This window comes from Anoplopoma fimbria, chromosome 17, assembly GCF_027596085.1.
Source record: "Anoplopoma fimbria isolate UVic2021 breed Golden Eagle Sablefish chromosome 17, Afim_UVic_2022, whole genome shotgun sequence".
In the NCBI taxonomy this organism is placed as follows: domain Eukaryota; kingdom Metazoa; phylum Chordata; class Actinopteri; order Perciformes; family Anoplopomatidae; genus Anoplopoma; species Anoplopoma fimbria.
Window position 1 is genome coordinate 4,529,579 of NC_072465.1, and position 15,662 is coordinate 4,545,240.

Genomic DNA, 15,662 nt, shown 5'->3' on the forward strand with positions numbered 1-15,662 from the left:
GGGCCATGACAACATAATTAAGTATTGATATTGTAATTGAATGGCTATCATATAATCAGCTGAAATGTTTTGTTGCACTCAAAATAAAACCAAACAGGGTGGATGGTCCAATTACAACTTGGGGTCCCTGTCAAAAAAAGTTAAAAGGTCAGGGATAAATTCACAAAAAGAGAAAATCACACCTGTAATCCACATACATGTATTGTCTCTGAAGACCATCTTTCACACAATGTATTCTGTGAAGTGGTTTATATGACACCTCCTTGACCTTAGGACCTTGCAATGCAATTATTTCCCATTGAAAATAACAGACACAAATCATCAGCGTACGTGCTTGCGTGCGTTCTGACGCGGTGACGTCACCCTCCCAGAATGCAGTCTGGTAAACAGACATGGCAGCACCAGGTGAAGACCTCCACAGAGGCTGAGCACTGCACTCGCTCTTTCTCACCTTCCTCTGTCTCCTTCGAGCAGTCCATCCAGTTGATATATATCCGCCTGGTGTCACCTGTACGCCTACAGCATTCAGAGCCTCGGTAAGAGTGAACTTGTTGTCGATCCGTGACGACTGCTAATGACTTCTGCTGTGCTGTCAGGCTCCTCGCTAACGCTAGTCATGGCTGGCTACAGGCTTCGGCTAGAAGGCTAATGTAGCCTTAGTAACGTGTGTACCAGTCACAGACCCACACTGGATGGAGCCTGTGTTCAAGACACAACTCACCATAGACAGTGTGTCTTTTTTCACATGTTGAATTTACGACCAACGTTTGCCTTGTCTTTACTATTTATATATATAAAAAAAAGCATGTTTATCTGTGTTAGTGTGGACATTCGTAGAGCTGGGAGCTACGCTAGCCAGAACTACTTGCTCTTGTTGGTCGTTGGTAGCTAAGTTGTCAGTGAAAACGACTCGTTCTTAGTTTCTAAAGAAATTATAACACAATGTTCTACTGCCAATCATGGCCATTTGATAAACTTTCTTTTTGGAGCCCAAACGTCAATTGGATTCAGCCTAAGCTGCGAGTGCTGACATGTTACAGTGTATAATACATTCACTGTAATTCCATAGTAAAAGCCAGTGTATGTAGAAATGTGTAAAGGCTGGGTGTGAGTGCAATATGATCTTGTGTTGACTCTAAGTGGAGTTCATGTTATGGTTGTAGCTACAACATTCTGTCGTCTTAAATACTAGTTAATTCCAAGCTAATTCTGAATGAGTTTTGTTTGATATGGGCAGTGAACAGCAGACCAGAGTTTACAATGAATCTTAGTTAATTATATTATTTTGCATATGTTTGACATATACTCATTTAGGGAAAAAAATATCCTTATAATTTCGTATCATTATCATGACATTGCTTTCAACCACATCGCCCATCCACTATAATTAAAGGTAAGGACATGCAGGACACAAACCAGCCATTGTCTCCATCAGTATATTTTTAAGTATCGTGCAAATTTAAACAAATGAAAGTAAGTGGTTGTAATTTATACACACCAGTTATCATTGTATGGCTTTGTGTTTTGCTTAAGCAAGTCATTTGCTACCTCTATGAGTACATTACAATATGTCTTTCATCACTTAAGACAACAAACACAATCAGAATCTATCTCTTATATCTCAGTGTTTAAAAAGGATTACTGTGGGGTTGGAGAGGGGGGGTCAGGGCTTGTTTTTACTGGATTGGTTTACTGCATATTGGTGAAGAACTCCAGGACAAGGCCCAGGGAGGATAGCGTTCCCTTCCTTATAATTTCCTAATTCACTGTTTAACTCTCATTAAGGAACTGGAAAAAAAAAAAACTAAGAACCTGATACTGACCTGTCTTCTCAATGCTTGTCTGTATGTGTGTGTGTTTGTGTTTGTCTCCAGACTTCCTCTCCAGTGTGTGTGGCGGCCAACGATCTCCAAAACTGATGAGGATCGGTTGATTGAGTTAAAATTAACCTTTTTTCTTATTTTGTCAAGGTAAGATCTCAGAGCTACTCATGACTCTACATTCTATTGACAGTTACTGTTTTCTTTAGCTATACAATAATCTTAAGTAGTTATATAACACTTGCAGATGTTTGCAGTTGTCCCTTAATTTAAAAAGTATTGGAGTTCAACAATTTTATAGTAATTGTTTGACAGAGAACCCAATTACTTTGGATTTTCTTAAGATTAATTTATAAACAAAACAACCCAAACATTGTTGGCTTGTTTGTGGATATCAGAAACTAAGTTATAACACCTATACATCTAGTCATAATATGTGAGTGTGCTAGCCTAGGAAAGGTAGCTAGTATCTAGCAAAAGGAAAATACCTCTCTCTGTTGCGCTTTCATTATTACACATTTACTTACTTGAAAGATAAAGCATCAGATCAAATGCATAATTCCTGAGATGAATACTATTTCAACTTTGATAAAATATCGATTAGTATTCTGTTTTTGTTGGGACTTTTTTGTGGATGTATGAGGCACAAGTTGCTCAGTGACATCCATTGAACTCTGATTAGAGGGCGTTAACAATCTTTTTAAGTCCCAGCAGGTTCACTCTATGTTAGCATGGCCTTGCAAGGGGCACAGCTGGTTTGAAACAGTAGATGACGTGTTGAGCCATTTTTTAACCAAAGAAATGCCTATTTTTTAAAATAAATTTGGTAGAAATATCAACAATAACAACAGCAATATTTCATCATAATACATCATATACTTTAGTATATCAGTATATTATCAGTCTGTGATATTTAGCCTGTATTGGCTGGTTTGTACACTGGACACAAAAATGCATTGTGTGAGATAACAGTGCATGTCTAAAATGGGGTAGAGTGAAAACACTGTTGTTTTTGTATGATAAAGATTAAGAGTTTGCAATGCTTTTAAAAAAAACAAACAGATGCACTTCCGATCCAAAACCAGACGTAGTCACTGCTACTCATCGAGATGGACTACTACCTAGCCATCAATATGTCTTAACTTAAGTGTTGGCCATTAATAGATTGGTAATGAGAGAAGGCAAAAAAGCCAAACCAAAAATGTAATCCACAGGGTCTCCTAATTTGTTGCTGTGTCTAAAAGGCTAAATTTCACATTACAGCATAAAAAGAAGTTCAATGAATGCCTCTAAAAAAATTGTTAATGTTTTCTGTCATTGTGTGAAATCTACTTGAGATGTTACACAGTTGTATACACTACTAATTATAGAGAGAAGAGCCCTTTCAAATCCCTGTAGAGAATCCTCTGTTGACACTGTGTGCTAACATAATGCACAAGTGTATCTGTATAGTATTTTAGAAAATGAAAACAATACACTCAAAGTTGAAATTTATATTTTCATGTGTTGTCAACCTCAGACTACAGCAACAGCACCGAGCATCATTCTTGTTATGCCTACTCACCCAGTTGTTGTAGGTGTCCATATCAATGTTAAAGTAGTTCAGCGAAATGTCATTGACTAACCAGGTAACCTGAATGTAATATACTGTGTATATACTGTAAACTCAGGTTTAACCCTGCAAGCCAGTGACAGATTTTTCTGAGTTGTTGATCCACCTCTTCAGAAAACTATGAGTGATGTCAAAGGCCTTGTTCACACCTTCCATTAGCATGTTTCTTGGGTTATCAAATCACAAGTGAAACGCTCTAACCCATCAATTCACACCTGGCATTTGAATGCGTTTCCACATGCGTATCTAGTGACCACTTGTGTTCGGATCATAATTCTTGCGAAATATGCAAATAAATATGTACATTGTTTCCTTTAGCAAAGACCAAATTCATTGTTTTGTTTTTAACCAGTGAAACACAGCAATGCACATACCAAAACAATACAGACTGGTCTATTCCTTGGGGTGTTCCAAGCAGACCAACTCGCCCAAAATGTTTGACGCACAAGATTTTTAGATGGTCTGGACAAATATAATATGAGTGTGTTCAATTACATATACAACCATATTATTTAGAAAAATATTTAGTATGTCCCAATACATAGTATGTCTATTGCAGTATGCCAAAAATACAAGGAAATTCTACTGCGTCTCTTTTTGCTGAATGCAAGCCAGCATGCTTTCCTGGCTATTCTGAACCACAATCTGAGGGGCAGCAGAGGATACGTCACATCAACAGAGCTGCAGAGAGATCACAGATGTAGCACCCTTCCTAAATGGCATATCTTCTCTTTTTACTTCAATTTTTTTAGCTACGAACTGCGATAAAAATAGCAAGAGGCAAGGTTCAGGGTGAAATGTTATGGCAAAATAGTATTTCCCAATTGTATGCATACTGAATGCAAAAGTACATGCTTTGTAAGGGCAGCGTCAGTATGTACTGAAAGTAAAGAGTCAAAGTATGCGATTGGGAACACGGCGTCTGGCGCTGTTGTTGGCGTATGAGTACTTACTACCGAAGTGGACGTCAGCTGATAAGTCCTTCAATGTGGCCCAGGACACATTCACGTACATACTGCTAAAGAATGTGGCCATATGCGGCCCAGACAACCTCTGAATGGTGTCTGATTGATCGGGTCTCAATGCATTTTTGGTGCATTCACACCTGTGCTTTAAGCTGTCCACTTTTGATCAGATCCCCGAGGACACATGTTATTGCCAGGTGTAAACGGGGCCAAAGATGCCAAGTCCATTTTTTTTGTCCATGGTTCGACCATGTAAACAGTAGCTAGTTTTCATTAGAAAGGCTGCATTCTGAAACACAACATCCTCATAGTATGAATATATTCCGCTAGATTTTCTGTGTCAATAGTGGAGTCTCGAGTGTTTAGTTTGGATCATTTTGATACAATGGAATAATTTGAGATGGGTGTATGCATAGGCAATAGATAAAGACTTAAGGAAATAAAACTTAACTTTTTTCTTTCTGTGAGATACTGGCAACATGTTCAGGACAAGCTTCTTAATTTGAATTTCTATATTTAGTGTTGGTCGAAAGACAAAGCCAAGTTTCTGAACTGTGCTTGAAATTAGCAACTGGCCAAGGTCATTGTTGATCATAGCTTTTCATGGTGCATGCCAAATGTGAATTCATTGAACCTTTCTACCATTTATTGGGAGGATTTTTTCAGATAACCTTCATCTGATATCAGAAAAACAGAGTAGAAGGCTGTTTAACCTGGCCTTGTTTTTATGTCAAATGGTGGCTTTGTCTTCAGCTTTGTCTTATGAATTTCTGATGATTTGACATGGAAAATAAGTAGTTCCATAGAATCAACCACTTTGTCATTCATATAAAATTGGAAGGACAGCACCAGATGAAGACTAGAAATGTTTGTGCCTTTTGTAAGTCAAGTAAGTGTATAACTTTGTGTCAGTCTCTGCACTAAATGTCGTCTGTGGCATGGCAAAGAAAATCCCTCCATTTCTTGTTTTCTTGCTTGTCAGCTTTTGTCTGTTGAATATATGCCTCATTGGGGTAGGTCCCAAACATTTCATTTTGAAAGTGAAAGTCAACACTACTTGGCTGTGGGTAACTCTGACTTTACACTTCTTTAAAGTTAAGCAGCACAGAGGAATCTGTTCAACCAAACCCTTTCATAGACATTTTGTAAGCTATATAATTTGAGTCTGATTTATTTCAATTACAAAAATAACAGTTACTGATCCATCATCCATGAAAACAACTTCTCTGTAAATATGTTTCTACTATATTCTTGTGTGTAGAGCCTCATATCATTGTTAATATCTACATGCAAAGCATACTACACATCATAGTCTCACACTGACACCAATGGTATGTTTATGTATTGAACAGTTCATCTTAAATTGTTGTTATACACATTTGTCCAGCATGTATGTTGGTTGATGTCTTCAAAAAATGGGAAGTTTGAGTTTTGGTTGTGTGCTGTGAGGGTTGATATATTTTTTTAGCTTTCTGAATGTTCTCTTTTTCTTAACAGAAAGTGAGACATTATATATTTTGCCCCATAAAGTGTCTTTTTAAGATGTAATATTAAGAATTTACATAAGCATGATGTAGACTGTTAACAGGCACCCACTAGTGTCACACGAACACAGGTTTAATACATCTCGAAGTCAGTTGAATATTGGGCTGTATGATGCCGGACTGTGGTATACTGTATCACTTATTTATATATGTATTATACATATTTTTATTTAAATCATCTAATCATCTCTACTGTATAATGCTTTGCAACCGGCTCTAATGTATGTGCATGTCATATTTATTAATAATCAAGGTATAGCATTAACTACCAAGCGAGATTTAAGCATTACATGTAATAGGAATTAAAGTTAACATTAACCCCTTTAGATAAACTGCCATTTATTTCAGTATATGTTCTATAAGCTCTGTACTTGTTTCTTGTCAGGTGTCCACACACAGATTTCATATATTCATTTTTATTTCAGTATGTTCTATAAGCTCTGTACTTGTTTCTTGTCAGGTGTCCACACAGAGATTTCATATATTCATTTTTATTTCAGTATATGTTCTATAAGCTCTGTACTTGTTTCTTGTCAGGTGTCCACACACAGATTTCATATATTCATTTTTATTTCAGTATATGTTCTATAAGCTCTGTACTTGTTTCTTGTCAGGTGTCCACACACAGATTTCATATATTCATTTTTATTTCAGTATATGTTCTATAAGCTCTGTACTTGTTTCTTGTCAGGTGTCCACACACAGATTTCATATATTCATTTTTATTTCAGTATATGTTCTATAAGCTCTGTACTTGTTTCTTGTCAGGTGTCCACACACAGATTTCATATATTCATTTTTATTTCAGTATGTTCTATAAGCTCTGTACTTGTTTCTTGTCAGGTGTCCACACACAGATTTCATATATTCATTTTTATTTCAGTATATGTTCTATAAGCTCTGTACTTGTTTCTTGTCAGGTGTCCACACACAGATTTCATATATTCATTTTTATTTCAGTATATGTTCTATAAGCTCTGTACTTGTTTCTTGTCAGGTGTCCACACACAGATTTCATATATTCATTTTTATTTCAGTATATGTTCTATAAGCTCTGTACTTGTTTCTTGTCAGGTGTCCACACACAGATTTCATATATTCATTTTTATTTCAGTATATGTTCTATAAGCTCTGTACTTGTTTCTTGTCAGGTGTCCACACACAGATTTCATATATTCATTTTTATTTCAGTATATGTTCTATAAGCTCTGTACTTGTTTCTTGTCAGGTGTCCACACACAGATTTCATATATTCATGTTTGAGGGGCGGGTGCGAGTGAAACAACACGCGTTTGCCAGTGTCAATCAGTAAAAAAAAAAAAGTCCTCCTATCCCGAACGCTACCAATGCTGACTCTCGTGTTGTTACATTGTAGCGGAAAGAATGTCGGAAAGGGCCGAGGATGACGTCAGGGGGGAGCAGCGCCGAGCGGCCAGGCAGCAGCTGAAGCAGCAGCAGATCCAGCGGGGAGAAGGCTCCACAGCAATGGCGACTGTTGCGGAGCGGAGATCCTTGCCTAGTCCAGAAATAATGCTGGGACAGCCTTGGAGCAACTGGGTCGACGCCGCCAAACTCAACGGCAACGACGGTGAGTTCCCCAGCGTCCCGAATGTGAGCGAGGAAGCGAGGTAGAGAGCGACAGTTGCCAGTCCTGTCCCTTTTTTTTTGGCCGATTGCATGCAGTTTTTGGTGGAATACGAAGAAACGCTACTGGTAGCAACAGCACGAACAGGCAAGCAAGTGCAACTATTTATTTGTCTGTGTCCGATCGCCCCATTTTCAGGTGCTGAATCGGAGGAAAGTTTCAAAGACTTCGGGAAAAATCGAGAAGCCATGCGTTTGTGCAGAGAAGGTGAGTGTGTTTTTTTTTTTTTTTTTCTTTTTTTTTTTTTTTTTTTTTTTTTTTTTTAATCTCTCTAGGGCCAAAGGTGTATTTTGGTTCTGGAGGTTTGCACACACACACACATGGATTCAAACACTTTACACGCGTCGTTCGGCCAATATGTAAACCTCCTGTAATTCATGCGCATCACGAATTGACTGGAAAACCGGATACAATAAGTGAAACGTGTCTCTTGTTATTCGTGTGGTAGTTGACATTTACATATGTTCTTAAAATAACTTAACTGTTAACAACTTAGACTAGCTGTACTTGGGTATGGGCCCAACATAGTGATTAACAATTTCATATTCCCATTGGAGAATGCATTTAATAGACTTTGTTTATCATCCACATTTCTGCATTTTTACCTATGAAATCGTTAACATATCTCTGAAAAGAACAACAAGGTTTTTTTTTTTTTTGCATTTTGAAACTTAAAGGTAGTAATCATTTTAAAAGTTGATAACCGTAGTAAAACGCGTATGTGTTCTCAAAGCAAGAACCCCTAATGGAAATGTCACTGTTAAAACAGCAGTTGGTATTATTTATGTGAAACCCCCTCTAAGTCATAGCTGTATTTGATTGCCCTGAAGTCACGATACAGCTTGCTCCTATTTTACAAGCTGCTTCAACAAAAAATGTGACAAACAGAAATGTTTTTGTTACCACATATTTAGGTAAATGTTGTAGGCAAATTGAACAAAATTCTTTTGAAGCACTTGGCCACCAACCAGCATGTCATGGAAATGTGTGATTTATTCAGGCCTGATAAATGTAAACTTTGAAAGTCTGCCATCATGATGGATTTAAATACATCAAACAGACTACTTTGATATCTAAGTGATGGAATGAATATGTTCTTACTAGTAACTATAATCAAAGATTATGCCAGGATTTTTCTCTTTAGCTGATATATATATATATATATATATATATATATATATATATATATATATATATATATATATATATATATATATATATATATATTAGGTTACAGTACAGGGAAAGATCCAGTTATGACAGAATTAAGAGAAAGGACATCATTCGACAAAGGTGATAAAACCCACAATATCAGAAACAATCATCACCTGGCTTTTGAGCCACAGAATGATGTTTCAGAGCAGTTTGAACTGCAATTTTATTTTTGGAAACACCTTGTTTAGCGTTAGCGGATTTTACCTGCTGTCAGGCATGAATTCGGAACAACCTCAATACAAAGTAAAATTGTTACAACAATAAAATGGCACCTTGTTTTTAAATATAAATCAGCAATCATGCACTATTTTCCAGATTCACCAAGCTCTCAGACTGACATCAGAATGAGCAAGTTAACAGGATGAGTTGAAAACCGGTTCATTTAATGAGTGTATGATGAACAAACGCTGGTACTACAATGACACAGTGATTGTAGTTTGAAGCCTAGCTCAGTGAAGTTTAATGAAAGGTTTCAAGCTTTGCTAATGTCGTGCACTGTCTTTCTAATCCACAGCTACTTCTAATCACTTTGCAGAAGGGATTTTTACCTCTTGCTCAAGGACACGCGGCATATGAAATGTGACCTTGTTGTTATGGGACGGTCATAGCAGCTACTCGGACACCAAGATTAACATACATCCTTATCTTTGAGCTGTTTTTCAGAACTAAGTGTAGAGTGAAAATTAATTTGTCCTCCGCTGTTTTCTGTCCTGAAATCTATTTGTGTGTACAATTTGGCAGAGAAAAATGGCACTCACACCATCATTAATTCTACAGCCAACAACAAAGCGATCACTGTGGTGTGAATAACTCTCACTTAATTTGACAGTTTTTGGACTTTGGTGACTCCTAATATAGAACACCTTTAGACACTGATTTGTCAAACACTTTAGAGGCACACATTCATGCTGCCTATTAGTGCATTTGCAGAACCGGGCATCTGTCTGAAGTTCTATCTCAATGAGGAATGACCATAGCGAAAGATGCCACACTTTATTTAGTATCATGATTTTGGCCCACACGTATGATGTCATCAGTGTGTCTAGATTTAGCCTTTTTCTTTCCCTCCCCATGTGCTGCCGTAAAGGAAAGGGTTAATTGCAGACTACTTGACAGGGCACTTGTCTAACGTTGCGTTCGCATTGGTCAACAATGTGGACTGTGTGCTTACCCTAAGACCATTGCACAATGTCAACGACACATGTCCTAGAGACTCCCAATGGGAGGAAAAGTGGAGCTTTCATATTTCATGCAAAATAGTGTAAGATGCATTACACTAAGGTGGCGGTTCACCTGAAGATGTTGTCTGCTTTAAGCTAAAGAAACACTGTTTAAAAGGGGATGAGATCATTGTATCCCCAGGATAAAAGCAGCATATTTAAAAGAAAGCAGAGAGACTGAATAGTCTTGTAAATTGTGACACTGATAGGTCACTTGACGTGCAAGTGGCTTGAAACATGTCTCTATCATGTAACAGAGTCTATTGGTGTGTCTCCTTTGTGTCAAGAGGCTGATCAACACATGCTGCTCGCGGTTCATAGAATGTTATTGTGTGTGTGTGTGTGTGTGTGTGTGTGTGTGTGTGTGTGTGTGTGTGTGTGTGTGTGTGTGTGTGTGTGTGTGTGTGTGTGTGTGTGTGTGTGTGTGTGTGTGTGTGTGTGTGTGTGTGTGTGTTTTTAGTTGGGGTAATACAAGTGGATGACTACACCTCTCCGCCATGACTCACCACCAGATTCCTCCTGTGGTGTAACTGCCATTCTAACACACACAGAAGATTTAACAAATTGTAAAAAAAAAAATGCATGGGAATGAATGACTGATGAATCCACTCATCCGCTGCTTCCCTTTTTTTAAATACATTTTACAGTGGCACTGTCACAGTCAGGGAAGCTGGGAAATGTAGTGCCAGTGTCAGCCACAGGTCAGAGTCAGCCAGCGTGTGTTCAGCTCAGACGCAGCCAGAGCTGCTGCTGTTCCACCTAGATCATTCATCACTGCCATGGATGAGGATGCTGAGATTAACTGGACTCTCATTCTCTTCCTCTGTCTCGTGCTCACATGCTCTCTTTTTTCTACCTCGGCTCACTCTCTCTTTGTCTTACCGACGCTTCAGCCTTCTTCTCTGTTCTCTTTCTGTGTTTTTTTTCTCCACGCTCCTTTCTTGGCTTTCGCTTAGCAGTTCTGTCTGCTCTTTCTCCTCCACAGTGACTTCCGTTCTCTCTCTCTCTCTCTCTTTCCTTTTCATCTCCTCCCTGCACAAGAAGAAAATGGAGATTGAGAATGGGGCAGACACAGTGGCGTTGGACCGCTTTTCAAGTCAGGCCATTTCAGCGGTACAGTTCAGTCGGTGCAAGTGCGTTGAATTCAGAGTGGGGAGGCGATCTGGCCGGGCTGCTTTTTTTTTAGTCAAGGAACCCTTTTGGAGAATGCTCCAAGTGAACAACTGCAGCAGTTTGGGAATGAGTTTTGTTTGACCTTGCTATTGATCCAGCAAAGAAATGTGTTCTGCCTGTAGGACGCCACTGTTTTGGCCTGTTTCAAAAGGTGGAGTTTTAATGGAGAATACATGGGACGTTATTGATTTAGCAAGTATGTGTGCTCTCTCATTATAACTTAAATGTGCTGCTGGTACAGGAGAATGGCTCATAGAGAGGGTTGGATAAATGTAGACATGTAGAACCAATAAGTTACACAGAACTCAGGCTAACTCCCAACTTCTGCTTTAATGGCTTACACAAGTGGCAACCAGTGAGTACTGCCCTCCGCCTCACATTCTGCACTAGTTCTCTTTGAGTAGTAGTCCGACCCTTGCTTGTGCACATCAGCAGTGTGCTTTCCAACTCAAGCTCTATATAATTTACATGCCTTTGTCCATTTAGTGAAGACATTTGCCTTTTTTCCTTGGCAGACACCAGCCGCTGTGAAAATAAGTCTCTTTGCTCCAGGGCCGTTGAAGGAGACACTTAGCTGAGTGGCTTCAGACAATTGACATGCATTAAGTAGCATCAGGATTGTCAATTCAGCCACACAAGACTGACACTGACCTCACTGAGAGGGAATCCCGCCAGGTAGGCCCTTTTATATGGGCTTTGCTTAATGGCCCTCATCCCTTCTAGGCTCGTCTAGCGATGTTTGGAGAACCCTTGACGGCCCTGGTGGAGTACATATTGAATAGGGGCTCCACTTTTCTCCTCTTGTATCCTGTCTTCTGCTCATCTCATCATAAGGCCCCAGGCAAATCTCTTAATTAGCCTCCTTAATTAGGTGGTTTCTGGTTCTGTGCGCCAGGGTAGATTTTGGTCACATTCTAGTGAGTAGTGGCACATCCCTCTGATTCGCCCTAGAGAGGATTGCGAAGTGCGAGGCTTAGTTTGTTGGCTGGAGATGCTGGAGCTGCAGACCTTGGAAGTCATGCTTCTTGTGCTTTTGTTTTATGACTTATTTGCACCAGGGGAACATTTCCAAAACACCCCCTTGAAATCAACCATGTCTTCCAGTTTATCTTAATTTAAATTAATCCAGACAGAGGCACTGTGATGCTTTGAGTTGTCAAAAGGTAGTAGCCTTTTGAGTGCACCCACATTTAATTTGTAACTCCATAATGCCGTCTTGTGTTAAACATGAGCTGGTTTTAGGGAAGGAGGTTTAAGATGAGGGGCTGCACAGTGGTGTAGTGGTTAGCACTGTCGCCTCACAGCAAGAGGGGCCGGGGTTCAATTCCCGGGCTGGACAACCTTCTGTGTGGAGTTTGCATGTTCTCCCCGTGTCAGCGTGGGTTCTCTCCGGGTTCTCCGGCTTCCTCCCACAGTCCAAAGACATGCAGCTTTGGTGCATTGAAGACTCTAAATTGCCCGTAGGTGTGGATGTGAGTGTGAATGGTTGTTTGTCTCTATATGTCAGCCCTGCGACAGACTGGCGAACTGTCCAGGGTGAACCCTGCCTTCACCCATTGACAGCTGGGATAGGCTCCAGCACCCCTGCGACCCTTAACTGGATAAGCAGGTTACGGAAAATGGATGGATGGATGGATGGTTTGAGATCGGCTCCAGCACCCCTGTGGTTGTGGGTCGACCCTTAACTGGATAAGTCAGGTTTTAATTTTATGGAAAATGGATGGATGGATGGTTTAAGATGAGTCCTGACTCATGAGAATATGATCTAATTTGTCAATTTAGGACTGTCCATCCAGCTGAAATGATTAGCCCTCAGTTTACTATCACATTAAACGAAATTAATCCAACAATTGATGTTCTGTTCTCAAAAGTTGCAGGTTTCTGTTGTGTTGATTCACCAATCAACTTATCAACAAAGGGTTGCATCTCTATTTGATTGTTTATATTTTTTTCCTTGTATGATTTAATTGCAGTGTACACATATTTGAGAAATATAATTTAGATTAACAAATTGCCATTGTCTTCTGAATTACGACTTCCAACGTTGGGAGCATGAAAGGGACAGACAAAGTTACTCCGTAGAAGAACAACACAGAAAGCATGAGGGGATAACATATTCAATTTTATTCCTTTGTGATAGCTCCTTAGTCACAAATCATCCACACGCCAAACTACATACATTTTGTTTGTGCCGTGTTTGTGACATTAATTCTTTGACAGCGGGTAACCTTTGGATTTCTGGCTCGGCCTTTTTCCTGCTCCTTATTATTGGGACGTTCTTGTAACTTTGCCGTGATCAGTGTTTGCATGTGCAGACTTTGCTCAACAGTTTGCATTGAGTGAGCTCTTCAGTTTTAAAATATTCTTAATATGGTTACGCGTTTTCATGTGTGTGTTGTGCAACGCAATGATGTGAACATTTATTACATCCAGGACATAACTATGTTTCCTTGTTGATGTAATGCTATCAAACTGAAGTTACCCTATCTTGAGCTATTACAGTGTTATGACAACAAATGATGGATGTTTCAATGAAAAGTCAGAGTTTGCTGCCAACTGGAGCACCAGCTATTTTATTTGCCTCTCCTTGACTCGTCTCCTGTCTGGTTGATTCTTCCCCTGTGTACAGACATGCCCATATTCGGCCAGTGCCCCGCACAGGATGACTTCTACCTGGTGATGTGCAGCCAATGCAGCCAGGTAGTCAAGCCCCAAGCCTTCCAAGCACACTACGGTAAGTGTCATGCACACACATACATGAATATGCATGCATGTAATCAGAGTCATCTTTAATGCTCACACCATGTAGACTTACCTTTTTAAGAGTTTCTGTATTGAGAAGTTTCTTCTTGTATAGGTAGGGCTGCACGGTGGTGTAGTGGTTAGCACTGTCGCCTCACAGCAAGAGGGGCCCGGGTTCAATTCCCGGGCTGGACAACCTTCTGTGTGGAGTTTGCATGTTCTCCCCGTGTCAGCGTGGGTTGTCTCCGGGTTCTCCGGCTTCCTCCCACAGTCCAAAGACATGCAGCTTTGGTGCATTGAAGACTCTAAATTGCCCGTAGGTGTGGATGTGAGTGTGAATGGTTGTTTGTCTCTATATGTCAGCCCTGCGACAGACTGGCAACCTGTCCAGAGTGTACCCTGCCTTCGCCCATTGACAGCTGAGATCAGCTCCAGCACCCCTGCGACCCTTAACTGGATAAGCAGGTTACGGAAAATGGATGGATGGATGAATTGTATAGCTAACCCCCATACAAGAAGAGCGTGTGAGTGTAGACAGTAGAGGTAATAGATAAGTGAAGAAGAAATGTTACAAATTAGTATTCATCTGTTGGACCCTTTACCACTTCAAGGCTGGTGGTGATATTTCACACATCAACACACTCTGTGGTATCATTTCTCCCTCCGCCTTTGTTTTTTCCCCCACCACTTTTCCTTCTCCACACAGTAACCCGGGATTGGACGCCACAGACTTTGATTTATTTATTTATTTAACTCACTGTCTCACTTGTGTTTGTTTACAATTCACCGGTTAATATTTGATGCAGCTCTCTTTGTCTACGCAGTAATGTACTTTTTTTTAACATGTACAGCTCGGATAAGATTTGTAGTTCTGTTAATACTTTAGGTAGGTGTGTGTGACACTCAAATGCATTTTGTGTTTAAGTTCTTGTATTCTGTGGACATTTATGAGGCCTTTTGTGACATGAAAGGTCAAAGGTCAAGAACACTACGAGAAAGCGCAACACTAACTGTTGGACATACATTTCTTCAGCAGACCTAAATGTGTGTGTGTGTGTGTGTGTGTGTGTGTGTGTGTGTGTGTGTGTGTGTGTGTGTGTGTGTGTGTGTGTGTGTGTGTGTGTGTGTGTGTGTGTGTGTGTGTGTGTGTGTGTGTGTGTGTGTGTGTGTGTGTGTGTGTTTTTTCAGTGCGTGGATTTCCACTGCCTGGGTCTTTGAATTAAGTGCTTGAGTTAATGTATGAATTATAAATCTGTTAATAGAGTGACTGCATCACTGTGGATCTCTTTAAACTTGACAGTGATCACGGCAAGTTCACAAACGCCCACAGTGGCTGAAAGTAATAATCTGTCTGTTCACTCGCAATCAAATTTTACTGAAACGCTGCTTGTTAGATTGACACCTACCATGTTCTGCCACGCAAGGCGCTTTGTTTTAACGTAAGAACATACATTTTTTTTTGTAAATTAAGTCAATTTAAGAAGACATGATTTGTTAAAGTTTGTTCATGTGAGAAATCTGAAGGCTTCAACCCTTATAAGCACCAGTTTTTCTCCCAGCATCTGACTCACACATCTGATAACCTTTTTCGTTTGCATTGTCAGTGGTGTGCATTCCCCATCAAGTGTGACAGCAATTACAGTTGTCAAGGTCAGCCACAAGAGGGGAGTATAACCGCACATGGCTCCCGTTTGAACTGTCCTTGCCACTATAACAATATTCAAAG

General features: G+C 39.8%; 1 protein-coding gene across 1 annotated transcript in view; it reads left to right on the plus strand.

The window, feature by feature from the left end:
- Positions 1-1,896: 1,896 nt before the first annotated feature.
- The window catches only part of LOC129105247 (ataxin-7-like), a 28,261-nt gene continuing 14,495 nt past the window's right edge, over positions 1,897-15,662 (plus strand). Inside the window, 4 exon segments of the mRNA XM_054616152.1 lie at positions 1,897-1,970; positions 7,317-7,529; positions 7,725-7,793; positions 13,824-13,928. Of these exon segments, the coding sequence (XP_054472127.1) occupies positions 7,325-7,529; positions 7,725-7,793; positions 13,824-13,928 (379 nt within the window). The 5' untranslated portion in view covers positions 1,897-1,970; positions 7,317-7,324.